General features: G+C 47.6%; 2 protein-coding genes across 5 annotated transcripts in view; both read left to right on the plus strand.

The window, feature by feature from the left end:
* TYW1B (tRNA-yW synthesizing protein 1 homolog B) overlaps window positions 1-27090 on the plus strand; it is a 139253-nt gene that overhangs the window by 107467 nt on the left and 4696 nt on the right. The gene's annotated exons all lie outside the window — the stretch shown is intronic.
* Window positions 2267-26333, plus strand: LOC116950146 (kelch-like protein 30). The gene has a single exon (XM_076072644.1). It carries the CDS (start codon window positions 10740-10742, stop codon window positions 12531-12533), a length of 1794 nt encoding a protein of 597 aa, XP_075928759.1. The 5' UTR covers window positions 2267-10739; the 3' UTR covers window positions 12534-26333.

Consider the following 27090-nt stretch of genomic DNA (forward strand, 5'->3'; position numbering starts at 1 on the left):
TGGCACTCAATTTCACGAACAATTTAAACTGTAATGAGAACTACGAATAAACTAATAAACTGTGAACGTGTTTGTTTACTTTTACAACGTATTGGGCGGATACACATCGTGCATCACTTTGAAAGTAAAATGTGACTTTAGGTTGCCAAACGGGCAGCTCTTTACACTTAGCAGCACAGCTTCAGATATTTAACGTTCCAAGTGTCGCCGATTGAGCACGGCGGTCGGTTGCCTTCATTTACCACGAGGTGCATCGTGAGAGAGGTGCGCATTGTAACAATTAATACGTTGGTCTTGCAACCCCTTGCCGTCATGTTCGCGATGTGGTGACACGCTAAGGAGTGTTGGGAGTGAAACAGTGTTTAAACCAGGCCAGAGATTATGCACAACCCGACCAGGCCATGCCCTTGGCCCCCCAGTTGTCAAAACATTGCTCCCTGGACAGAAGCTCCCTTTCACTTTGCTGTCCGGGTCTTGAGCTGCCTCCCTGATGCACACTGTCAGCGAGATCACTGATTCTGAGTCTTCGGGCCTTCAAATGCCGAGCTCACACGTGGACGTCTCCTAACTTCACCACACGCCTTTTAGGGGACTGAGTGTTTGAGCTGCGGTGAACCAATGATCGTGCTGATTAGATGTACTAATGTGTGATATGCCTGTTGTTCGCAATTGCACCCAATAAAAAAAAGAGCCCACTGAGACTTAACAGTCTCTTTTACAAATAAGATCTTGGTGAAGAGCCACAATACCGAATCATTGCAAAATGTAAAAGGGTGCGATATAGATACAGTGTATCCATGTCTGAAAAGCATAACAGTGGAGGGAAAATATTTCGAATATATTTGGAATATAGTAGATTTCAGCTAACGCACTCGGGTATTGGATTTTGATGAACGCAATCAACCGTTTGATCTGAACATCTGATGCTGTGCTCAGGCTATGTACCCAAGCGGAGACTTTTCGCTCCTTTGCCCAAGGGCCCGGTGGATTGTTACGTTTCAACCACGTCAAGCGTCGAGCGTAGAATTAATGAGCCTATCAAAATTATTCACCACGCAGTTAATCTATCGTTCCACGCGCAACCACGCACATCCAACAAGGGGTTGTCCCATCGAATATGTACGCTTGCAATGAAGGCTACCCTCTGGATTGACGGAAAAAACTCGAAATCAATTAGTGCAACTGCATTGTGGGGGAAAAAAAACACGGCACTCGCCCAATTTAGTTGCCGGCGCCGGAGTTTTTTCCCATTTTGTTCATGAAAAAGTACGGAACACCACAAGGGCTGCCAGTGCTTTGTGAATCCATTGAACGGTCAACATGTGAGGCTTGCCGTATTGGCACACTCCTCGTTGCTTGCTCTTGGACTGGTGTTTTCTACCAAAGCATTATTTGGGATATCAGACGGCCTTTGATTGTACATTGTACGGAGTTCCAAAAAAAAAAGTACAGCCATCGTGTGTGCCGAGCACTGTTTACTCACGTATGTGTTTAAAAATAGTTTATGAACAAATAAGTAGGATGTGAACATTGACGTGAAGATGGATCGAAGGCTTTAAAGTGTTGCACAAGTAAGCACGGAAAGGTGCACGCTTAAAATTAAAGAGAGCCGACAAGAGGGGACACGGGGATAAGACAACCGTATTGGCTATTAGGGCAAAGCAAAGTGGGCTTGGGCAGGACGCGTCGTGGCTAGGAGCGACGGTGCCTGGGCCAAAGGAGGGAATGCACCGCGGAGATTGAGCTACGATTCAGCTCGAGCGCAGGAGCGAGCTGGAGTGAGGCGTTGGATCACAAGACAGCGACGGTGGCCTTTAAGAGACCTCCATCCGGTGGAGGTTGGGTTACTAAAAAAATGCAGGTTAAATAAGAGAAGACGATGCATTTCATTCGTTCGTAAAGTGTAAAACATATCATTTACCGAACAATAATTTGTATTTCAGAAACTGCACCTGAAAATGCGAATTGTTTCAAGCAATATGGATACATGACTGCCGATTTTATATTGCTACTGCTACTACTAGTGCTATCGTTACCCATAAACATTGTCACTGCAAAACTAATTAAAGATTTGAAGTTTTCGTGACTGCAAGGATCCATATTCTTTGGTTCTTTCGGTAAAGCCACGTAGGTAATAACTAAATAAATTAAATAAAATAGAACAAAAATGAAAACAACTAAATTAAATCACGACGTTTCGGAGGCAACACAAGCTTCCTTCATCAGGTGTAAAAAAGCACAGCAAAATCACTGCAGTAGTTTTGCTGCAGTAATTTTGCTGTGCTTTTTACACCTGATGAAGGAAGCTTGTGTTGCCTCCGAAACGTCGTGATTTAATTTCGTTGTTTTAATTTGTTGTTTTATTAAATGTATTTATTTATTACCTACGTGACTTTACCGAAGAATCAAAGAGTACTGCAAAACTAATTGTGAAAAAATTCGCATATTTTGACGACCTTGAGAATAAACACGCACACCCCTAATCAGCTTTGTTTATTATCCTTGGGTATCAAATGCAAATTTATTATTTACAAAAAAAATCCAGCAATGACCGTACAGGGACTTCTCTAATTACGAACATTCGACTTACAAACTTTCACAGATATGAACAAACCTGTCCGTATGTCCAGTTGCAGCTGTTCACAATGCTATTGCCTGTTACAAGTTGATGTATGAAGAGAAGAAGAGAGCAACTGTCCAGACATCTCTTGGCATGTTTTTAAAGATAGTAGAGAGGAAACACAAGCACCAAAGGGAATTAGCATCTACATCTGCTGAACATACAGAACCAGTGGCACCTATATCTGCTGAACATGAACCAGTGGCATCTACATTTGCTGAATATGAAGAATCAGTGGCATCTTACAACTGCAACACGTGGACAACTGCAACACGTGGACTAGTGGCATCTACATCTGCTGAACATGAAGAATCAGTGGCATCTACATCTGCTGAACATGAAGAATCAGTGGGATCTACATCTGCAGAACGTAAATATCTAATGGCATTTACATCTGCAGAACGTGAAGAATCAGTGGCATCTACATCTGCAGAACATGAAGAATCAGTGGCATCTACATCTGCTGAACATGAAGAACCAGTGGCATCTACATCTGCAGAACATGAAGAACCAGTGGCATCTACATCTGCAGAACATGAAGAACCAGTGGCATCTACATCTGCAGAACATGAAGAAACAGTGGCATCTACGTCTACAGGAGATTATACAACTTTTAAAGCCATTCCCCGTGTTTAATGTACACTCTACAACATGTTTGGAATCGACAGAAGTACAGTTGGACTTACGAACAGTAACCTCTGGAACCTAACTCGCTTGCGAGTAGAGGAGTCCCCGTCGTGTGTGCTTTACAAAATGGATGTGTCTGGTGCCCTTTCAAAGTACATCACGGTGGACAGCCCTCTATAACCACAGTGACAAAAACGGCATGCCATGAGTGAATTGGGCACCAAAAGTTACGCCCTCGGTGCTCAGGTGAGAGCCCCGCGTGCGACTTGCTGGGTCCCCCTTCGTTTCACTCTCAGCGCTCAATGAGGAATCTGGAGTGAAGGCGTCGCCACTTTTGGCTGTGAACCCACGTGCAGACGTGTCCCGTACAGCGTAACCTGGTCGGGTCAAGGGGTGCTTTGACAACCCATTTCTTTAAAGTGGCCTTCCCTGTTTAGTTTGGTCGGTTGCCCTGGTTCTGTTTTTGTTTCCTGCTTTTAATGCGCTGCACATTGGAATCCTAGGATGGAATGCGCGTTATACATTTGAATTATTATTGCGCTGTTTGGCCCTGGTGGTGGAAATTCTACATTGCCATGGCTTTTGCTCGGTCGAATCAATGGGGTGACCACTGTTGCCCTCTCGTAAGTGACACTCGTTTTGTGACACTAATGTTTTGTATTAATCTCTGAGGGATGATGAGCTCAGTTGAACCCTAACTATGATATGAACTCGGAAATTTCTCGTTAAGAGTCAAGCACGATAACCACAGCAACAGTCGGCTGGATAATTGCCGTGTGAAGCCTCAAAATAAATAGGCCACACTGCTTGCAACACTAGGAGTCGAGTGGGTTAGGTTTGCTGAAACCGTTCACTGGGCAGTTGTCCGAATGCACAGACGGGGTTTGTCAAACAAAGGTTGTGTGGAAGTTGAAAAGTCAGCACACTGCTCATGTGGGACGTACGTAATGCTACAGGAAGCAACAACGAATTATGTTCATTGATGTGTTCAATGTTTTTGTTGTTATTTTAATTAAGTCTACAATCACTTCACCCTAAATATGCCACAGTTGTGTTGGATCTCAGGCTGAGCAGGATTTGAGCCTGGTTAGTGCTTGCACGGGTGACCACCAATGCATACGAGGTGTTATAGGCATGAGATTTAGTCAGTAGACTATTCCGTGAAATTGGCTGTATCTGTAGATTGAAACTGTATGTGCAAAGCTTTGAGTGTTACCCCGTCTGGGTAGTCCCGGTTTTCTCCCACATGCCGGTCATAAATTAAATTGACCAAACATCCCAAATGCAGGATGTCTTAAGAGTATTGAGATTCAGTGAGGCTTTCCTGTGGAAATTTATCATTCTCGACCCTGAGGAAAATTTCCACGTGTTACTAATAAATACCACACAGTGATCCGATTATTGCTGCAAAAGGGCCACTGCAAAGTCAGAAACATGCAGGAGACGTACAGTCAATGAAGGGGCCTGCTGAGTAGCAGAAATTTTAGTTTACATTTTTGTGCCAATTCTCATTGGCTAAGCCAGCAAGGTTGAGAATTTCTACTGGCCTCTTTGTCACATTACAGCTGGACCAATGAAAACCTCCAATATTAGAACGCTGACCTTTGAGGGTGACCATTCGTAGGTTCTCCATGAAATTCGTGGCCTTTTATTTATTTTAATATCATTTTATGGTATTTCTACATACGTGACTTTACCGAAAAAACCAATGAGTAATTTTATGCAGTCACGAAAGCTTTAATTCTTTATTTACGGCAAAATACATGAGGACAATATATAAAAACAAGCTTCACATTACATTTTTATTTAAAGCTTTCGTGACTGCAGGGATTCATATTCTTGGTTCTTTCGGTAAAGTCACGTAGAAGGGAAACAATAAAATAAAAAATATATAAAACAATAAAATTCTCACGACGTTTCGACTGCAACACAAGCAATCATATTCTTGGTTCTTTCGGTAAAGTCACATAGAAGGGAAACAATAAAATAATAAAAATGTGAGAATTTTATTGTTTTATATTTTTATTATTTTAATTATTTTATTGTTTCCCTTCTACGTGACTTTACCGAAAGAACCAAGAATATGAATCCCTGCAGTCACAAAAGCTTTAAATAAAAAAAATACAAGCAATCATCATCAGGTTTGAAACCCACAGCAAGAAAATTTGAAAAAAGTAGCGTTTTTTTAACGTTAGCACCACGGAGAGCGATTTGACAGTTTGTTCAGATGGACGAGTCCATCTATGTTCGGAAAAGAGGAGGGGGGAGACGAAAATAATGGATGCGGTCTGAAAGCCACCGTAAGCGTGAACAATTGATTAAGACCTGAAATGGTTGATCAAATCCTTCCAATGATTGCTAAGCCAGAATCCATCTTCTCGGTTGAAATTGTCTCTGTGTTTGTATATGTGGATAGCCTCATGAACGAATCTTTGCAAGCCATCTGGCTACCATGAAAGATTCGTTCATGAGGCTATCCACATATACAAACACAGAGACAATTTAAACCGAGAAGATGGATTCTGGCTCAGCAAACATTGGAAGGATTTGATAAACCATTTCGGGTCTTAATTGATTGTTCATGCTTACGGTGACTTTCAGACCGCATCCATTATTTTCGTCTCCCCCCTCCTCTTTTCCGAACATAGATGGACTCGTCCATCTGAATATCTGCCAAATCGCTCTCCGTGGTGCTAACGTTAAAAAATGCCACTCTTTTCAAATTTTCTTGCTGTGGTTTTCACACCTGATGATGATTCCTTGTGTTGCAGTCGAAACGTCGTGAGAATTTTATTGTTTTATATTTTTATTATTTTATTGTTTCCCTTCTATGTGACTTTACCGAAAGAACCAAGAATAAGCTTCATATTCTTTATATAAATGAACTGCTCTCCAGCGCCTGACCCACGATCGGAGTCCCGCCCTCTCAATGCTAACCGACCAATGGCCATCGGCAGAGTGTACGCCAGGCTTGGTTAAACACATTCATGATAGCAGTTTGGATTTAGACAATGGCAAAACAATTATACGTAAGGAAAGAGCTCGCTAAGAATATGCGCCCTCAACCCGTAGTCATTTTATCTGCAGACATTTCTACAGCCAATCCCGAGACCTTTAATTCCTGCCTTTCCATGCGCCAGAATTATCGGGTTACCTGTTAGTTCAGGAGGTCTTCATGATGTGTATGCTGTGTCCTGGTCTGCAGAGAATGTTAAGTGGCCACTCTGTCTTTGTAAACGTAGGTGGACTCATCGCCTCTCTCACAGGGAGTGGCCAAGAAAGTTAGGAGGGGTCAGGTGGAGGGGATTAGTCGTCGTCTCTCTATAAAGACAGAGACAGTAAAGAGTGGCTACTAAATTTGTATTCCCTGCAGGAGAGGTCAGCCACGTGCACCATGAAGCCCCGAATGGTTATCTCGAGAGAACTGCACGAGTGGACTGGCAGGAATTACGGGTCCTGGAATTGACACATTGGCATGGCTGAGGCTGCGACCCCATTGCTTATTATAATAACTCGGTGCAAGATGTCTAATTCAATGCGTATTCATCAAACGCCACCTAACATTGTGCAATGCATGTCTTGAGATACGCACGCATGCATAAGACAAAGTAATGTATAGCCCTTTTGTCATTGTACTGCTGGATGAAGGCTTTAACGGATGGGATTGGGCCTGGATCCTCGGGATTGGCTGTCGAAACACGAGGCTCAGTATGGTACTTTCTGATCGGTCATCTGTCCGACCGTGTTATCAATTGATGTCGGATCAAGAGTGTGCGGTTGCTGCGTAGACGCCCACGTACATTGACACACTGCTGCGTAGACGCGCACGTACATTGACACACTGCTGCGTAGACGCGCACGTACATTGACACACTGCTGCGTAGACGCGCACGTACATTGACACACTGCTGCGTAGACGCGCACGTACATTGACACACTGCTGCGTAGACGCACACGTACATTGACACACTGGTGGCACGCTGCTGCTGCGAGTTTCCCTCAAGTTGTTGAAAGCAAAACTGCGCACCGCCCATCCCCCTGTTGGCGAGGCGCCATTGATTATGCTCATTATCATGAACTGCAGACGATAAATGTCTCTTTTTTTTGTGACGTCTGTGGCCCTGCGTCCGCGCGCAGCGCCAGGGGAACTGATGCGCTGGGTTTATGTGGCCAATGATTTCACGTTACCTGAGGGAGAGAGGCTATTTATATCACCGCGGCAGAGGCCCGGCTCGCACGTGGAAATGTGCCCTGCGCTGGAGACGCGCCGTGAGGCCATGCGAGCAACGCATTGGCTGGGGACATTCTCCCTCCTTTCGCTTAAATTTAATTAGGTTAATTTTACAGAGAGAACAAGCCGTCTGATTTGTTTAATAATGGAAAAAACTGTACTCGCGTAGAACGTCTTACGTAAATTGTTGTTATTATTGTTAGACTCATGTATACAAAATACATTTTGACTTACATAACACCAAATTCACGTGTGGGGAATGATGGCGTAGCTTTCAGCACACGGAGCAGTGAACCCTTTGACCTGAGCTCAATTAGTGACCACGGTTAAAACCAGCGATATCTTACCAGTCCTAGGCCATCTCGTCATCTTACCTACACTGACCACGGTGGTGAGGTATGGTCAGACAACTCCCAGGACCAATCCCATATGTGTAAGTCTTCATCCAGCAGTACATTGGCAAAAGGGCTGTAAATGACTATTTATTATGCATGCGTATCTCGAGACATGCATTGCTTTATGTTAAGTGGCGTTTGATGAATATACATTGGACATCTTGCACCGCGTTGTTATCATAAGCAATGGGGTTACATGCTCAGCCGTGCCAATCTCGCGATGGTAACTGAAAATGTATTTAACAATGTAAATTATAAATCCCAATAATAAGAATATACTGTCTTCTTGGTTCTTTCGGTAAAGTCACGTAGATTGGAAATAAAATGATAAAAATATAAAACATAATAAAATAAATATGTTTTATTTTTATTATTTTATTTCCATTCTATGTGACTTCACCGAAAGAACCAAGAAGACGAATCCCTGCAGTCACGAAAGCTTTAAATCGAAGAATATACTGCTTTATCCTAAAGGTGTTTATGTTTGTGCCAACCTTATTGTATGTCCGCTTGTCATGCTAGAACTGCACCTAGATGTACCTCTCGGTTTTTTGGCTATGTAAAATAAAAACATTTTTATAACCTCCTGCATGAATGCATGCACACACACAGAATAATCATTTTCCCAATGTGTAGGGGCAGAGAAACTAATATCACAATACACAGTGTTATGTACAGTCTATAAAATACCTCACCATACATTTTTCTGAAGAGTCAATCCCCCCATACAGGGGCTTACAGCTGTGGATGCCCCAAGGTGACTTGGGCCCATTCCTCAGCCTAGTCTGCGGCTGGGAACGTCTCCTGGTGTAACCTCTACCCACAGTGTGACCCCTCGTGGCCCTCAACCATCTCAGCGATGATCTTTACCTCCCTGCCCCGCTTCAACCAAACGGGTTGCGCTACCCAGCTTGTGTGGTATCCATGGCGTAATTAACTTTGCGAGAAAATTGAATTCACCGTCGTTTGTTTAACCGGGTCAAGGAGTGTGTCTTTTGTAATGGAAGCCTCCTAGACCATGGTTGCATGTGAGCGGCTATTAATTTAATACATTTCTGCGGCTGGTAATGTTCAAAATATTGTAGTCGGGTGGTGCAACGGTTAGAGTGTGCAGCTCACTGTTGGATGCTTGTGGGTTTCAAATTCCGGTCAGGTTATCAGCTCAATCCTTCATCCCTCTGGGGTTGGCAAAAAAGGATTGAGTACAACTCTATGGGAAGTCAACAGTGGCTGTTCTCTGTTGGACTGCCCGTCGCGATGGCGACAGGCCCAACTCCCAACGCCTCCCCGGAGAGAGTGGCCAGCAGAGCCGTCGTGTGGGCCACCAAAAACGGCGATGTACCACCGAAGACGAGTGACGGTGAGCGGGCCGAAAGGACATGGGGTGGTACTGGGTCCAATCCAGCACACCTCTCTGATCCTGCATGGGAGCGTAGAATGTTGACGACTGGCTCACCGGTTGGGGGGGGGCGGGGGGTAGACAGGAGACGCGCACATGCCGCAACAGGAAACCGACTCTCCGGCTTTGCGACTCGCGAGATGTTCCACGCAGTGGGTTGCACCGCCTGGGCCGAGGAACCGCGCGAGAGAGAGAGAGTGGACGCGGGTGCCTTTGTGAATATCTGCGGAAATCATCACAAAGCGGTGGGATTTAAAAAAAAAACAGGCAGACGTTGGTGCTCGGCAAGCACGCCGAGGTACCAGTCTCCTCGGCGCTGACGTGCTATTTAACCCTTCTCTGTTACGGCTCTGACGGTGCTGTTTTGTTGCTGGCCGTTTGACGTTTTGGGCTTTTGAATAAACCGCGGCTTCAGGAAGCGTGTTAAAGATTTTTTTTTTACCCCAACACCTCTAGTGTAATTAATTAATTTATCCCGAATACGTATTAAGTGTTCTCTCAAAATTAATCCTTAAGTGCCGAATATAAGGGTATAAATATGGCTTTGTGTGTGCAAAAAATTCCATTTACAAGTACGGTCCTGTAGAAACGCTACAGAATCGGATTAGCGCTGCCATGTGTACATTGCACGTGTGCACGAACGCCCTTCCATTCACACGTAATGTTGTAATCATACACACCTATCACACTATTTTCTTTTGTACAGTCGGAGTACAAAGGTATTTCTAATTCTGCGCTGGCATGTATAGTGGTGGTGCAGTAAGGAAAAGCCAGATACAAAATACAGATTCGTTTTTGTACAGATGCAGTATTCAAATACACAACCGTTAAACTGTGAACACGGATGAAAGGGGGGTGGGGGGAAATGCGATTGTGTATTCACGTAATTAATGTATGAACGACACTTGTTTGTTCATTGCTGTACACTAATTTAAATGAGCAGCTGGAAAAAAAAAACCCAAAAGAAGGCCGTGATGAATGCATGCGTGATATAATGATGCCTGGGCCTGCCGTTTCGTAATTGAGTCAATGATGTGATCAATAGGTACAAGAGTAAATCAGTTTGTGGCCATTGTTGTCATTGTTGATTTTGATCATCTTATTTTCCACTGCAACGTGTTGTTAAAAACACAAAAGATAGATAACAAAGAGAATTGCATCAATATAAATGTTGTAAAATCATTGATGCCGAAGCTTGCACGTTGCACATTCTGGGTTGGCCTGGTGCATTGCTTCAGAAGCCATGAAGATGAAGCTTATGGTGCCTCGTGAATGGATTAAAACACAAAGCTAACATGAACCCAAATGCATGAGAAATCAACAGCAGTGCCATGTTTGTTACTGCCACTCATCTCTCAAGCATTGGCTTTCATCCACTCTATTTATACTCACAGAGTCTCTATAAATAGTGGAGCAGAGTTAACGCCGTAAGCGCGGTAGTAAGAGCTTCCGTAGCACGGCAGGACTATGAAAAGAAGCGGCCCGAATATTCTGTCGTTGGTGACGTTTTTCGCCACAAATCTGCTGCGGGCCGTGCGTGACAGTGTCGCGTATGCCGTCAGCTTTCTCCCACGATGGTTGAGTTGGGTTTTGAGCCGATGCCAGACGGTGGCGGGCGAGAAGCCGTCTCACGTGCCCGAGCGCAGCGCGCTGCGTCTCGACACTAAAGTCTACGCGTCCGACGATGACGACACGGCGGGGGATGGCTTGGACTTGGTCGACATCCTGGCTTCCCGCCAGCGTTTCAGGCTGCGCAGGGACAGGCTGTGCGAGCATAGCGAGTACTTCAGGGCCCTGTTCAGGTCCCGCATGCAAGAGAACGAGGAGAGGACGGTGGACCTCACCTCTGTGCCCTGCGAGATCCTCGAGCCCATCCTGGACTTCGTGCACGACGGCCGCTTGGTGCTGCTGACGCCCGACATCGTGTGCGAGTGCATCGAGACGGCAAACTACCTGGTCATGCCCGGGTTTCTGAAGGAGTGCGGCGCATACGCACGCGGAATTCTCGACCGGCGGAACTGCTGGTCCTTCCTGGAGTTTGCCGAGTCGATCGCTTGCGAGGAAGCCCTGGCAGCTGCCTACTCGTATTTGAGCAGCAACTTTCTTGAGCTGGGCAACATCGGCAAGCGCCTCCCGCCCGAGAAGGTGGAGAAGATCCGAAGGCTGCGGACTGAAGGCGCCAGGCACCTCTGCGTCTTGAAAAAGGAGTGCACCGTTCCCGCCCACCTGGCAAACGGAAGCGGCAGGTGCATTTACCATCTGAGTGTGAGGGCTGATGGGGACGAGGCCTCAAGAGGTGGCCGCTTCTGGGATGCCGGCGGCACGCAGACGAACGCGTTCGGCGACGGTGCGGCCGCCGCGGGCGATGGCGGCGGCCGCAGCAGCAGGGCATGGCTGCGCCGAAGTGAGCTGCCCTTCGCCTCTGACAAGTGGAATTTCAGCACAGCGGTCCTGGACAACTACCTCTACATCATCGGGGGCCACAGGCACTGCCGGGGGGGCAGCTCCCGCTCCGAGTTCCGCTCGCTGGCCTATCGCTACAACCCCTTGACGGACACCTGGGCCGAGGTGGCGTGCATGCGCAAGCGGCGGCGGCGCTTCAGCCTGGCCGTGGCGCGGGGCTTCCTGTTCGCGCTCGGCGGCTGGTACCTGGACGCGCTGACGTCGCCGGACGCGCGCACCCATGTCTACTCGGCCGTGGAGCGCTACGACCCCGCGAGCGACACGTGGACGTTCGTGTCGTCGCTGCCCTTCACCGACTTCACCTTCTCGATGACGATGACGCACGACGTGCCGCTCGTGGCCACGCTGCGGGACGACGTCTACGCCATCGGCAACATCGCCCGCACGGGCGAGAAGCTGCTGCTGCGCTACGAGGTGGCGCGCGACCGCTGGAGCGAGGTGCTGCCCACGCTGACGCGCGCCGCCGTCGACCTGCCGGCGCTCTACTGCATGGTGGCGGCCGAGCGGCTCTACGTGCTGGGCTGCAACAACGCCAGCAGCGTGCTGCTCAGCTTCTCGCCTCAAGAGGGCCGATGGAGCAGGCCCGCGCTGCTCCCCAAGCTGTGCCTGGTGGGGCAGGGGGCAGCCGTGGTCGCGGGGGCCGATGGGAGCGGCGGTCCGACGGCCATCGCCATGCCCGCCCCCGAGCAGAACTGCGCCGTGGTGTTGGAGCTGGAAACAGGCGCCGTGCAGCTGCTGCCGGAGCTTCCCTTCCCCCCGTCGCACGAGGCCATCTTCACCCTACACTTCCCGGCGTAGTGGCCAGGTCGAGGACATCGGCGTGGACGGCCGCGTTTTGGCTTGAAGAGAGTAGCGGGATGTGGGGACGCGCGAACGAATACTGCTTATCGGCAGGCCACCGGCTGCCCTAAACGTGTTTCCTCGTTGGCCCTGATTGTAATTAGGGAAACGTGCTTCCACCTCGTTGGGTCCAGCCGAAATATCTTCCCGGTCAAAACAGCGATGCAGTCGCACTCATCTGGGTTTCTCCGGTGATTCTCGCGGCAGCTTTTGGCTGGCCATCGAGCAAAGAAGTCACGGCATCGCGCGCTTTCAGATGCGCTTCTGCGGCCTTCTGGAATGTTCTTCCTCCGCGATATAGAGAAGCCGCTGGAGCTATGCGCTCTTAAATCCTTGAGAACTCATTGGTTTAGAACTGTTAAGCTTCTTGTCCTTCCCCCGCACCTCCAATTAGCACAGTTGGCTACATACGGCGCAAAATAAGTTCTGTGTACGTACATAGTTTACTGCCGCTTAGCCTGTGGTAGAAAAATCCACATTTACATGGCAGAGGCAATCGTGGACTTTCCACGTGCGAACAGTGCTTCAGCTGCCCCCCCCCCCCCCACTCTCTGACACGCTTTAGTTTTAAAACAGTTCGGTGTGGGAAGCAGTGGTTGCAGTGGTTAGACTTTGGGTGAAGGCACGTGTCTCCGCGTATGTATGTCAAATTTATTTCGCACCGTACGTAGCCAACCGTGCTCATCGTCAGTGCGGGTGAAGGACAACCAACTAAACACGAAAAGCAGTTCTGAAGAAATGAGTTTTCAATCGAGATTTAAAAGTGCATTCTTAGTATCGGAAGGAGAAGAGCGTTCCAGACGGCCACAGGAGCGCATCTGAAAGCGCCGCGCGATGCGGTGACCACCGTCTTTGCTCGATGGCTGGCAGCCAAAAGCCCCTTGCTGTGAGGACGACTACCGGAGTTTGCGTGATGATAGTATATGCTCCTTGCCGAGATCAGCGAGGTACTGTCGATCATTTGTGGCAAGCACTTTGTGTGTAATTAGCGCGACCTTATAACGTATCAGTGTACCAGTGACCTGAGTTCAATTCCTAACCACAGCTAACATCAGTGGCGAATTATGTCTGATTCCCCCCCCCCCCCGCCTTCACCAACCTGGACTGACCAGCATGGTGAAGTGTGGTCATACAACACCCATGACTGACACAGTATGGTGGGGGGGGGGGGAGACTTCATCCTGCAGTGGATTGATAAAAATGGCAGTAAATTATGATTTACTTTTTTAAACTTTTATTTTAAAATGTAGTTTTTTGTCTGCCAACAGCCTCTCAAGTTGCACACAATGCCCATCAAGTGGAAACATTTAACACGTTATATTTGGCACTACCAAAGTGTGTATATATACTATTTGTGTGAGTACTGTGTGTTTGGCTTTCGTATGTTTGAGTAGTCTAGCAGGTTAACGCTGTTGACCTATGAGTGTTTTTTGAAGCGTGAATGGTTCAGTTACGAAAAAAATAGCCGATCATCATCCGTGATCTAGCCACTGCTAGTTGAAGGTCACCCCGAGCCCGTCACCATCTCACATGGACCTGCAATGCAACAATCCATCTAGCTCCGACACACGAGCTGATTTCATTGCTCCATCTCTGCGGTGGATGGAATCTCTCGGGTGTATTCTCTCCTTTGGCTGCCACTCCCTGGTTAGTCTCAACCACCGGTCACCACTCCTTCTCGTGAGTCACGTGTCCTGCCCAAATCCACTTCACTTTTACTTCACGGTCAAAAAAACATTGTTCTCCAATCCGCGGCGTCCTCTTCCTATTAGCCAGGTGCGATTCCAAGCGTTACGCCTCTCCGTGCGCCTCCGTGACCGTCTCGTCGTTTACATTTCTCTGGCAATTGCCATGTTTCTGATCCGTATGTCATTTTAGGTAACATGCACTAATTAAACGGTCCTATTTGGGCACACTTTTACCTTGCTTTTCATTCTTACGCTCATTTATCACAAAGCGCTCCCAACATGATGCCAGTCTGCCTTGTGATTGTGTGCTTGTGTGGTCACGTAGACGGCGTACAATTAATTACCCAAACCATCGTTTATCCGCGCGCCCTTAGCGTTGGCAGAGGGCGACACAAGATTCCCGCGCTCGCCCGTGCGCTGCCCTCGGGCCACAAGGGGCAGCATTGAATGAAATGAGCCCATAATGCATGCACGGTGGCACTTTTCATATCTGCAGCTGTTCCCGATTGCCGCCACGCTGTTCTGCTGTAACACGGGGCACACATCTATAAACAAAAATCGTGTTACATGGCGTTATTAGAGCACACTGTTCTGCAAAGTGCCACATCGTTTATGTTCATGTTTCACGTCTCCCACCGTGCTTTCCTCGCATTTCTTTGCACTTTTTATTGCGTGCCATCAAACCTTTATATCTGCTTTTTTTTTGCTTTATAATGTGATCTTAATGTCCAACGACATTCTTTTCCCGTGTAACACCGTGTACTGCACTCACCTGGCATCAAGCCGTGTATTCAATATAGATGTTGCCATGTTCCTGTTTTATATCTCGTTTCACGTCTTGTAAATCAAGAGTTTTGTGTCTACATTTCTGAGTGCAGAGAAAATAAATGAAATGATTCTAACGCGCACGTTACTCCGTGTGCTTGCATGGGCGGCACCGCACTCGCAACGTAACTTCACGCACGCACGCGCGAGCCCCCATGAACGAAGTAATAATAATGAGTGTTCAGCCCTTTGTCAACCCACTGCTTGAACGCAGTGGAGGGCCCAGGGGCTGTGCTCTGAAATCACTCGCCACCGATGTTGGCCGTGGTTGGGAATCGAACTCTGCTCGCCGGGTTCACCTCGCCACTGGCTCCACCGCCCCGATTTATTGAGTGAAGCAAATAAATGGCGTGGCTTTTCCTGAGAAATCTCGAGTCTTTTTGTTTTTTTCCACTCTGAATTATATTCCACCTCTGCTGTTAAGAGACGGATTAATTCGTGACGTAAACATTGCATCAATGTATAATTCCCTGAAGGGTAGAGCCCCATTGTACACCGACCACAGCCGTGGGTGACGCAGCCAGCAATGTTACTTAGAGAGGTAGCTGTACCTTCAAAAGGGTATTTTTATACGTTGATGCCCACTGTATAACCGACTTTTACATTTACGTAACAAACTAAAAATAAGCATACAATACGCCTCCACATATCTGTCTCCTCCACGTGAAAATACAAAACAGTTTATTTTTTTTAACTTTTAAACGAATCCCATCAGCCATACAGCCTTCTTGAAAGTGCATCATTTAGGCGGCATCTTTGTTTAACGCAGGGCATCTCAGCATTGGTTTTGATACTCATTGTCTCCTCAGCAGAGTCAGCCCAAGTGACTCAAAACTGTCACTCTCCCATAAGAAATGAAGCCCAGTAAGCGCTGGGCCTCTTGACCCACGACACATTACATGTGTGTGTCACGAGGCACTGCATGATTGCTGGCGTGCTTCCCGTACACAAATGGGTCGTAATCCGACAAGCATCGTTGTGTCTAAAGCGAAATTCTCGTCCCGGGTGTATTCGGAGTGTATTTGTAGCTGACAGGAGGAGGGAAAAGAACAACCTTGTTGAATCAGTGCCACAGGAATCAATCAAGCCCGACGCCCAGATAGATTGAAGATGCATTAGACTGCGGGCCACGTAGAGCGTGTCATCTATTATAAAAGCCCGGCGTTCCGTTGTGTCCGTCAACTATATTATAAGAGCCTTTCGGAACGCCTGAATTAAAAAAAGTTATAGGAAGTGGACACCGCCCCCAACCAGATGTGGGGGTAAAAAGTTGATCCAACAGGCTTACAACAATTGTCAACCCCCCACCTCCCCGAAAAAGATAAATGTATTTTGTAGTCATATATACTGTACCTCGACACCCTACATACATAGAGTCAGTAGTATCTACTATAGAGTCATATATACCTACATAACCTACATACATAGAGTCAGTAGTATCTATTATAGAGTCATATATACCTACACACCCTACATACAATAGAGTCAGTAGTATCTACTCTAGAGTCATATATACCTACACACCCTACATACAATAGAGTCAGTAGTATCTACTCTAGAGTCATATATACCTACACATCCTACATACAATAGAGTCAGTAGTATCTATTATAGAGTCATATATACCTAAACACCCTACATACAATAGACTCAGTAGTATCTACTCTAGAGTAATATATACCTACACACCCTACATACAATAGAGTCAGTAGTATCTACTCTAGAGTCATATATACCTACACACCCTACATACAATAGAGTCAGTAGTATCTACTCTAGAGTCATATATACCTACACATCCTACATACAATAGAGTCAGTAGTATCTATTATAGAGTCATATATACCTAAACACCCTACATACAATAGAGTCAGTAGTATCTGCACACATGGTGGGGGGGGGGGGAAGAGGACATCAGTGGGGGTAACGGGCGAGGCGCAAAGTGCCGAGAAGCCCTCCGCAGTAGTCCATGAAATCTGTCCTGTATTTTTTTCTACTACCATCAATGCAATGAATCTTCAAGTTGTTATTTACAGGGTACCTATCTTGGTCTGTTCACGGTGAGCTTTTATATTCCGCTGCTTGTATCGCGATGTCCGAAGGCCTGTTTGTCATCGGGACAACCCTTGCCTCTGGCTGCCGGCCCCGTGTCAAGGCCGGAGCAAAGCAACCGAGTTCACCCGTAACTTTCGCTTCCAGTTCGGTGGGCATCGTCGATTGACGGATCGTGAGGGCGCGGGGCTTGGTGGGAGCGGGTTGCCGGTCCTCTCCGTGGTCTTTGTGTCGCGCTTGTCCCGTGTGGCCTGGTTGAAGTCCGGTAGCGGAGACTGTCGGGGGAGTTTTGTTTTGCCTAGCGTCTTGATTTTGTAAAGTTTGGTTTGATACCCCTGCCATTTGTAATGAACACAAGAGGTAAGTTAGAATCTTCTAAACTGAACTTGAACTGATTACAAACTTTTTTTTTTCAATAATCAACACGAAGGAGACTACATTAAAACGAAACTCATTTGTATTTTACCAGGTAAGGCCCACTGAGCTATATAGATATTTTTCAGAAGTGACCTTGCCACAAATGGTTACTCAACGAAATGGCCTTATCGCGTGGAAATTTATAGCAGCCAAATACTCTGAATGCGTGATGTTTCTAAATGTGAAGGGGAAAACTGGAAGGACCCGGAGAAAAAATCCACGCAACCACGGGAAGAACACGCAAACTCCCAATATACAGCAGCAGGCGTCAGGGCCGAGATCGAACCCACGACCTCCTGTACACCAGGCGAGGCAGTTAACATCCCACAAAACACATAACCTTGGTGTGGTTTGCCTAATTTAATAATAATGGTGATACTAATTTCTTGAGTTCATGTAGAACCTTTCACCCGAAGGTCCCAAAGTGTTTACCATCAGCGAAGACATCATCATCATCATCAACAATAAAAATGTAATACAGATCAAGAGCAACTAATTATAATAAGAATAAGTATAATTCCTTGAACAAGAATTGCGAATTATATACCCAGGAAAGCCTCATTGAGTGTTCATATTTTCCGTCAGGAATCCTGCATTGAGATATTTTGCCATTACCATTAACGAGTGTTTGGCTTTTGGCAGCAAACTCAAGACTCTGTCTAGATAGATTGGGCGAAATAGATTGCTATAGTGCAATCTGGTCATTTTGCAGCACAAGCCCACAATAACAATCATGAAGACCCGTTCTGTAGTGCCGGAACTTGGCGAGCCATTACAAGGGCGATGAATACCTGGCAAGCCCATGTGGTCGCCTATCCATGTAATTTAACTAACCAGTTTCAAACCCTCCTTATCTGCTGAGATCTGATGACATCTGCCGCATGCTGGGTGTTTTTTTTGGTCACCAGACATTTTTTTTGGTGTTGGTAGCAATTTTTTTCCGGCAAAAAAATAATAATATTCCGGAGAAAAAAGAGCGTACTCGCCAACGCATAGCTTGTGCCCCGTGAAGTCGCTTGCCCTACTTGCATTCGTCTCTCCGCATAATGGACTCGACGCCCGAAACATTCATAACAATTGGAGCTATGACAGTTTGCATTAACAAAACGAAGTTGCCTTGCAAACATGTGCACTGGGGCGCATCGTACATTGGGCAGCTATGCGCGTTTTTATTTTTGTTTTGTTATTTACGTACACGGGTGTGTGTACATAGATATGTATGTTACTTGAAAAAGACCAGGACTGGGTTTCAATCTGAGTAATGGATTGCGTAGCCGCTGTGGCTCCTGCATTGGGAGATGGCTGGGTTTTGAGATGCGCTGCCGACAGACTGACGATTCACTGCCGCGCTTGCCTTGCGGGTAATTCTTTGCGATGTCAACTCTGCTTATTGTGATGCCGTTTTGAACCCCCGGCACTGTGATACAGGGCGCGCTGCAGTGCAGGGAGTGTTCTCTTGGCAGCCTCGGCGTTTAACCTGCAGTTGCACGTGAGAGTGGCCGTCTCTGTACAATGTGCTTTAGAAAGTTTATGGCCTCACCGTGCGTGATAGTCAACGCTATGGATTAATTTTGATGTAAACAAAAATAATGAGGTGTCTGTAGTAAAACAAGGATTCCCTTTATAGCCTGAACAGACCGTTGGGGCAAGCGCTGTTAGCGAGCACCTACGAAGGCCGGCACAGCACACGAGGGGGTGGGTGGCCAGCACCACGCCCGCCCGCCTTTGTCTCCTAAGTGGCGATGTTTTACACACAGCACCGGGTACTCATTTGAGGCTGAGTCGACCTTGGGGAGACCCAAGACCGGTTCAGATAATCGTCACTGGTGTTGGCCGTGATCGGGAATTGAACTCGGGTTGCCTGGTTCGTAGCAATTGAGAAGTTCCGCCTGACAACTTTTACCAGAATAAATTGGCAATAGTAGCCCCCTGGTGCTCGCCGGCAAATTCAAATGAGCGAGAGAGCGGTATGCAACATTATTGGGCACTGGACTGAGACACAAAAGTGATTAGGGGTGGCTTTTGTAATTGCAGATGACATGTGCGCTAATTATTCTATTAAAGTTGAAGGAAAGCTTAATTTTAACGAGAGGCCGTTGCTGGGCTGTTGCCTGACCTGTTCTGACCTGCCATTTGTGATGCCTTTGGATGACTGTGAAGAAAAGTAAAGAGGGCTTGGGCCGGACGAATGGCGGAGCCAGGATTTTCAGGTAGGGGGGGGGGCAACCCCTCAAGCAATGAAAATGATAGAGGAGTTGTTAGTAAGTGTGGACTTGTCCCTTGCTTTTTATTCGACGCGATGGCGCAGCCATCGATCGAGGGTCGAATTCGAACCGTGTGTGATCGGCATCGCGCTCGCTGAAGGTGTCGATGCCTTCAGGGAAGTCGTGTACTCTGTAGACGCAACTGCGCACACTTCTGTGAGTCACTTATAACTGCTTTGCCGTTACTTATTGCCAATTATGGACTCAGACTATTGTCCTATCATCTCATAGAGTCCCTGGCACGTAATAATAATATGCTACACGGTGGCAGTGGGGGTCGAAAAATGCCGATTTATTACTAATAAACCCCAATGATCCGATCAAAATGAGGGATTTCGATCGGATCATTGGGGGGGCACGTGCCACCCCACCCCCCCCCCCCAGTGGGCAGGACACTTCAGTCGAGGGCACCGCGGTAGCGAACCCAAGACCTTGTCTGGTAGCTCGTGGGTTCGATCCCGACCCTGATGCCTGTTGGGAGTTTGCATGCTTCTCCCCCCCGTGGTCGTGTGGATTTTTCACGCGGGTCCTCCGTTTTTTTTTCTTCCACATTGAGAGAGACAACGTGTGTTTAGATGAATTTGGCTGCTGTAAATGTCCACGTGATGAGTCACTTTGCGACTTTGTGACTTCTCACGCGGCCGATCATCTGTGGCCAGGTCGCTTCTGACAAAGTGCTACGTCACTCAGTGGTGCCTTAACTGATAAAATAAGAATAGTTTATGTTCTTAGCTCTTTCGGTAAAGCCACGTGTGTCGACACACCTGATGATGACCGTTTGTGTTGTGGCCGAAACGCCGTGAGAATTTTTATTGTTTTATATATTTTATTATTTTATTGTTTCCCTTCAACGTGACTTTACCGAGAGAGCCAAGAATATGAATTACTGCAGTCACGAAAGCTTTAAATCAAAAAGAATAGTTTAGTCTCGAGGGATTATGACGGCTGGTGGATAAGGCTGCTACCGGAGTGGCAGCCAAAGGAGGGCATGCACCCCAGAGGAAGTCCACTGGGGAGAGATGGAGTGATGAAATCAGCTCATGTGCACGTGTAGGTGGATTACTACATTGCAGTGATGTGAGAGATAGTGACACCCTGGGAGGACCTTCCTCCAGCAGTCGATTGATCATGGCTGATGACGATACCTTCGAAAAAACTATATAATGATAGATATTGATATATATGGCAATACCTTGATAAAAGTAAAATGAACATTACAATTAATAAAAAAAACAATGTTGCAATTAACTTAATGTCACATCCGAGTTTATAATGGACTACAGTCAAGGTCGCGTTTTTAAGTCGATGTTAAAAAGAGTCTTGTCTTTTATTGCACGTTCACACGGAGTAATTTAGCCACTTAGAAATGTAAACATCTGCCACTTTTTGTTGAAGCACACTTTGGATGAGTTGCCCCCTTAGGTCGCTCATACGCCAAAAGGTGTCATCAGCTGGGCTGTAGCAAGGTGGGCCACATGCCTACGTTTCAAGAGTTAAGTCTCGGCCAACGTCACCGTCCGCTAGAAGTGGAGCCGTCCTTGAGAAGCTCTAATCGGGAACGTCTCTCGTGGGGAGAGGCGGAGGATCAGACCAAACGGTTCCCACAACTTTCCCAACTCACAGCCCATCCGAGTAGCCGAATCGTTTTCTGGGACCCGTTGCCCAGTGACAGGGTGCGTGAAAAACATCGGTGACCGCCAGTGACTCCAAAGTCAGGAGGAGGAGGAGGCGCAAGTACTGTGCGACAAACCCTTTGCCGACAAACGGGGTAATCTTACAGCATCGTGGAAGTCTCGTTTCGTCCGCAAACAAAGGTGCACCATCAGAGGAGCCTACCTCTGTGTGAAGGCCCACAGGGGTGATGGTGTTACAGAGCGTGTATTTTACCGCTTTACGATAGAGACGACCGACAGACATAAAACAAGTAGGGTGCTTTGGCGAACGTTTCGGTCCCGGCACGCTTCACTCGCTCTGTCACTGTGCTTTTCGTTCTGTGAGCCGCCTCGACAACCGTAGTTTGGGACCCCGCTGGGTTAGATGATCAGATGTTTGAAGTGAAGGAGTGCTGAGCCTGGCCGAGCACTTGGATAAGTGACCACCAGGGCATGCCAAGTATTGCAGGTGCAGCAATGCGAGTGGGCCAGGGGATGGCAGTACTCAGTGTGATCTCCTCGTATGAGAGTGGGTTACCTAGATTTCCTTGTTTGGCACCGGTTATTTTCTCCCACCATGGTGACGACATGTGATCTTCCTCGCCTGGTATACAGGAAGTCGTGGGTTCGATCCCGACCACGACGATGCCTGTATATAGAGAGTTTGTGTGGTCTCTCTCCCTGTGGTCACGTGAAATATTTCTCCGGGTCCTCCGGTTTTTCCCATTTAGAATCAACGTGCGTTTAGAGTATTTGGCTGATATAAATTTCCACATGACCAGCCACTTATTTGAGCCAGGTCGCTACTGAAAAAAAGCTATACAGCTCACTGGGCCTTACCCTACCTGGTAAAATAAAAATAGTTTCGTTTGTAGTTTCATGCTCGGGCCTCACTTTAGGTGGGAAAAAGCAGCCCCAACACGTGGCCCCGACACATGCCATTACTGCTAAGTGAACCGAGAGCTTGGATAATTACCCAATATAATTATAGTAATTGCGGTGTTGTTGTGGTGGTGGTTAAATTATCTTTGTGTTTCTGCTCGTGTTCACTGTTGCTCTGTTGAACTGTAACTGCAGTGTATTGTCGTGGCAATTATTTTCCACAGTGGGTTATGATTCTGGTCGTTGTTGCCATGTTGAATCGTGGTTGCAGTGGTTATTGGTTTTATTTTGCGGTGAGCTGTGGATCCGGTGTTGCCGTGGTGGTTTGTACGATGTAGTTGGGACGAGAGCCGCTGTTGCCCCTCTGGTTAGCCCTGGTCCTGGGCATTGTAGCTGCTATGGGATTGGTGGATTATTGTTGTTATCGCGGTTGTGGTAATTGTCGCTGGTGGTGCGCCGTGCTTGTAGGTTGCCGTGGTGGTTGTTAGAGGGGTAATTGTTAGTGCGCAACGCGTGGAGTCAATTAGATCTTCGTTTACAGCGGGATGACCAGAGCCGGTGCTAGGGTACACGGCGAATTGTGGGGCGACTGCCCCGGGCCCCGCGCTTTGGGGGGGCCCCCGCACTTTTACGTCACGGTGTCATCAGATGTAATACTTCCGGTTTAGTTTGAAGGCGTTTAGAGGCCCACACGGTGTGGGATTTGCCCTGGACCCCACGCTCCTCACCCCTATGGGACAGCCCTGGGAATGGCTCTTACTATTTCTACTTGATTCGTATTCCGCAGTTAATTACCTGAGAGGAAAACATCAATAATTGATGAACCCTATTGACGTAGTGAGACAATGAGACGTAATAATTAGAGTAAGGCATAGTGAATGCATGACTTTTGAAATAGTTTGTTTGATTTTGGAGTGAATAACAACCTGAGAAAATTATTGGACGATTATTGTTAAATTGGAACTTTTTCCAGTGCCCCTATTGTATTCGCTCTCAGATGTAAATTTACTTCTCGTAAAGAAAATTAAAAATAGAAAATAAAAATATGCGCTACAATAGCTTGTCTGCCCTGGCTATTGCAGTGGTCAATTTTACCGGTTTGCCAGGTCCACTACAAATGGCGCATAACAGTTGAGATTTGCATTGTGGTGAGGGCATTGTAGTCAATAAATAAGCACCCCGTGAAATTATGAACACAGTGGCTCAGTGGAGCAGATCTGGTTTCCAGGCATCTTGCTTTGAATGATGTCGCTAAATCTCTCCATGCATCATCCGCGCGCCCGCCGATTTGCCTTGCAGCGTGCGTGCAAGGATGGGAGCCGTGAACTGCCTTCGAGAAGGGGAACGTCTCCAGGAAGCGTGCATGGAGTCACGGCGCTCATTATTGAGTGGCGTTTTCTTGAAAAAAATGTTGCATTAAAAAATGCTAATTTTCACGTGCAGATGGGCCTGGCGGAGGTGTAAACGATGTTGCATTGTGTATGGGGCATCTGCCCCCACTTCAAACTGCACTTTGATGATGACCCACAGCATTACTGGGCAGACAGCTGTAATTTACTGCACCGGCGCATGGCACTCTGTGTGCGGCTACTTGGATGTTTGACAACAACAATAAACTCGGGTAAGACGTCTGCCCAGCTCTTTGTGACTCCCCGATCACAGGACTCTCCTGGAAGCCACCAGCAGACAGACAGGGAGCTCCCAGTTGAGCCTCCAGCTGGTTAATTGGCAGTGCAGCAAGTGGGTTTGTAAACCCATCTGTGCGGACTTTTGAACATCACCAACTCGTACGTGTGGGATTTATCCCCGTCCTGTCCTCTGAAATTCCACGCACACCAGAATGCTCAAATGGAATTGGCCAAACATCCTAATGTGGAACCCCTTCATTTAAAGAGTCTTGAGACTCAGATAAAACAAAAAGCCCCAATAATATTGGACCGTGCCAATTTGCTATGAATCCTGCAAACCCGAGTTCCATTCCCAGCCACGGCTAATATCAGTGGTGAATGATCATCTGAACTGGTGCCGGTCCCCCTCCACCCCCCCCCACCAACTTCAAACAGCTGCCATAACTGGCACTACAGAGCGGAGGGCATTCATCCAGCAGTGGATTGACAAAGGGCTGTAAGTGATTATTTGCTACCCGTTTTGCAGCTAGGTGAGTCTACGTAATTCTGTGTAAAAGCCGCACCTGAGACAGATTCGTGTTTAGCATTCGTTCTTTTGTTTTTCTTTCCCAGCGAGGCTTTAATTGCGTGAGAAAATCAGCGTCCAAACGGCGGCCGCGGTAGCGGTCACGGCGGCGAGTAGCGAACGCCCCCGCCGTGACCGCATCGACGCGGAACGGGTAGCGTGCACCCAGCAGGCATCGACGGCATGCGCCGCGCTGCAACTTCCGGCGTGCGCCGCGCTGGAACTACCAGCGCGTGCCCCGCAGCTCACGGTCAGCGAGGGACGTCGGTGCTTCTCGCAGCTCGATCAAGCCGCCGCACCGCTCAAAAGTTTACGCGGGCCCGCTTCCTCTGCCGAGACGCACGCCCAAGTTGTTGCGTTACCATTAAACGCGCACACAGGCGAGGAGGCGGACGGCAGCACCTAATTAGTAACGATGCATTGATTTTGAAATTAATATCCGCTCTCTCATGCGTCATGCCGTACGCGTGAGAAACGTGTCTTTCCGATCCCGATATGTTGTACGCGCTGGATTCACGTGACCCCAGGCGTGTTACATTAATCAGTTTTTTTTTAATGTTATAGATTCTTGAACCAAAACTGCGACTCTCGATTCGTGTCGTCAAATCGCGAGGGAGGTGGAACGTCCCGTTGCCTGCTAACTGGGTTCTCATTTAAGGCTGCATTGACCCCCACTGGAAGCCCACATTGTGTGTACTTTTAATTCGATTCATGTTCGTCGTGTCATCTCGAGGTTGCTTGTTTCAGGCCGAGTTGACCTCAGAGAGTCCCTGTCACGAGCACAGAAGCTGATTGCGGAAAGCAGGGTAAGCTGGCACGTAATACCGGTTTTCCCACCAAAACGTTGCTGCCATCTTGATGACCGTGAGCCCACCCTTCAGGCCGTGGTCTCAAGGGTGGTGCGGCTACGAACGTTGGCAAACACAAATATCGTTGAGGACCCGACCGTGGATAGTGCCGCGATTCTCTCTCTCGACGGCTGTGGAGCCCTCGGATGCAGCACGGGACGACGAGGCGTACCGCGTTGTTCCCGAAATGGAAAATCAAAGATTCACCAATCTGGAAACCGTGGTAAAGCCCAAACCATCAAACGCATCACCGACGAGTACGCCATCCATGCACAACTGCGGCGGTTTCGCTGCAATCCATACAGCGTCTGCTGCCGCCTTGGATCTGTTGAAGGGTCTTAACATTCAACGATGACATCGTCTATACAAACTGTTACTTACATGCCATACGAACGAAGAAGACGCCTTTAAATGTCATCTTCTGTTCACAGTGACAGGATACAGTTGGGTTGTAACGCACTGTAATCACTATTTGGTAATGTTATTGGTAAATTTTTGCACTTTCTGGATGTGTATATGATCTCCCTGCGCTTGCATGAAAGGCTCCATAGAGCGATAATTGGCCGAGAATGCGTTGCTCCAGATTGTCCCTAGCTCATGTCCGTTGTTGTTAGCTTAGCTGGCAATTGATAACAAAAAGAACGAAGTGTTGGATCATCGAGCGGCTTCGGGTAAAAGTGGCTCATTTAATTTGTTCCACAACAAAATGGGCACCGTTTGTTGTTTGCAGAGCAGAAGCATTTTGCCTGGCACCACGATCATAGGCGGAGTTTGACTTCTATATTTGGGGGGGGGGGGCAAGGGTTCGCTTTGTCCCTCACATTAGGAATCGCGGGAGCATATAATTAATGTATTCATGATGTTAATTGTAACCGACAGAAAATAAATTAATGAAGGTGCCCAGTTTGGGAGGGGCATTGCCTCCCCCCCCCCTCCGTGCCCGCCCCCCCCCCCCAAAAAAAACTCCGTGCATGAATGACCACCATTCATTGGGCACCCACATTCAGTCACTACAAGGACAGGGCACTTGCTTGGGTGACCTCATCGATGTGATGTTGAAAATCTGCTGTGGCCTCACATACTGGGCATGGCAGCGAGTGTCCAGAGCAGCGGTGCTTGACCCTTACTGTGCAGCCTGCACCCCCCCCCCCCCTCCTTCAGGGGGTGCGTGCATCCCAAGTTAAGAACCACCGGTCTAGAGCAATCGGGGGCGGTCGTTTTTTTTTTTGTAAGCTCTGCTCAGCACGGTTGGCCACGTACGGCCTCGAAATAAGTTCGGAGAATCGTGCCCCTTTTATTTATCCGGGAAAAAAGCCTCGCTTCACTACAGTTCTCCATCTCTCAATCTCTCCGGAGGGTCCCTGCATTGGGATGATTGGCCAATTAACGAGTGGGGTTTTTTTTTGCACGTGGGACAAAAAGGCAGATTGCCCGGAGAGAAAGTCAGAAAAAAAGCCCCACACGTGCAAAAGGGGTAACGCTGAAAAGTCCGTACAGACGGGTTCACGATCCCCCAACTTGCCGTGATGGTCTGGAGATAACAGTACAACTCACATCAGCTGTGAGCGATATCTGAATTGTTGCTAGGCTCCTTTCACGAATCTCCCCCCCCCACCACCCCACTAATCAGAGTGGTGAAGTATGGTAAATCAACCCCCACAATCTACAAGACACGAAGGGCAGCCTTCATTGAG

The sequence above is a fragment of the Petromyzon marinus genome, chromosome 38 (assembly GCF_048934315.1).
Source record: "Petromyzon marinus isolate PM22_M1 ecotype Great Lakes invasive population chromosome 38, UKy_Petmar_22M1.pri1.0, whole genome shotgun sequence".
NCBI classification, from domain to species: Eukaryota; Metazoa; Chordata; class Hyperoartia; order Petromyzontiformes; family Petromyzontidae; genus Petromyzon; species Petromyzon marinus.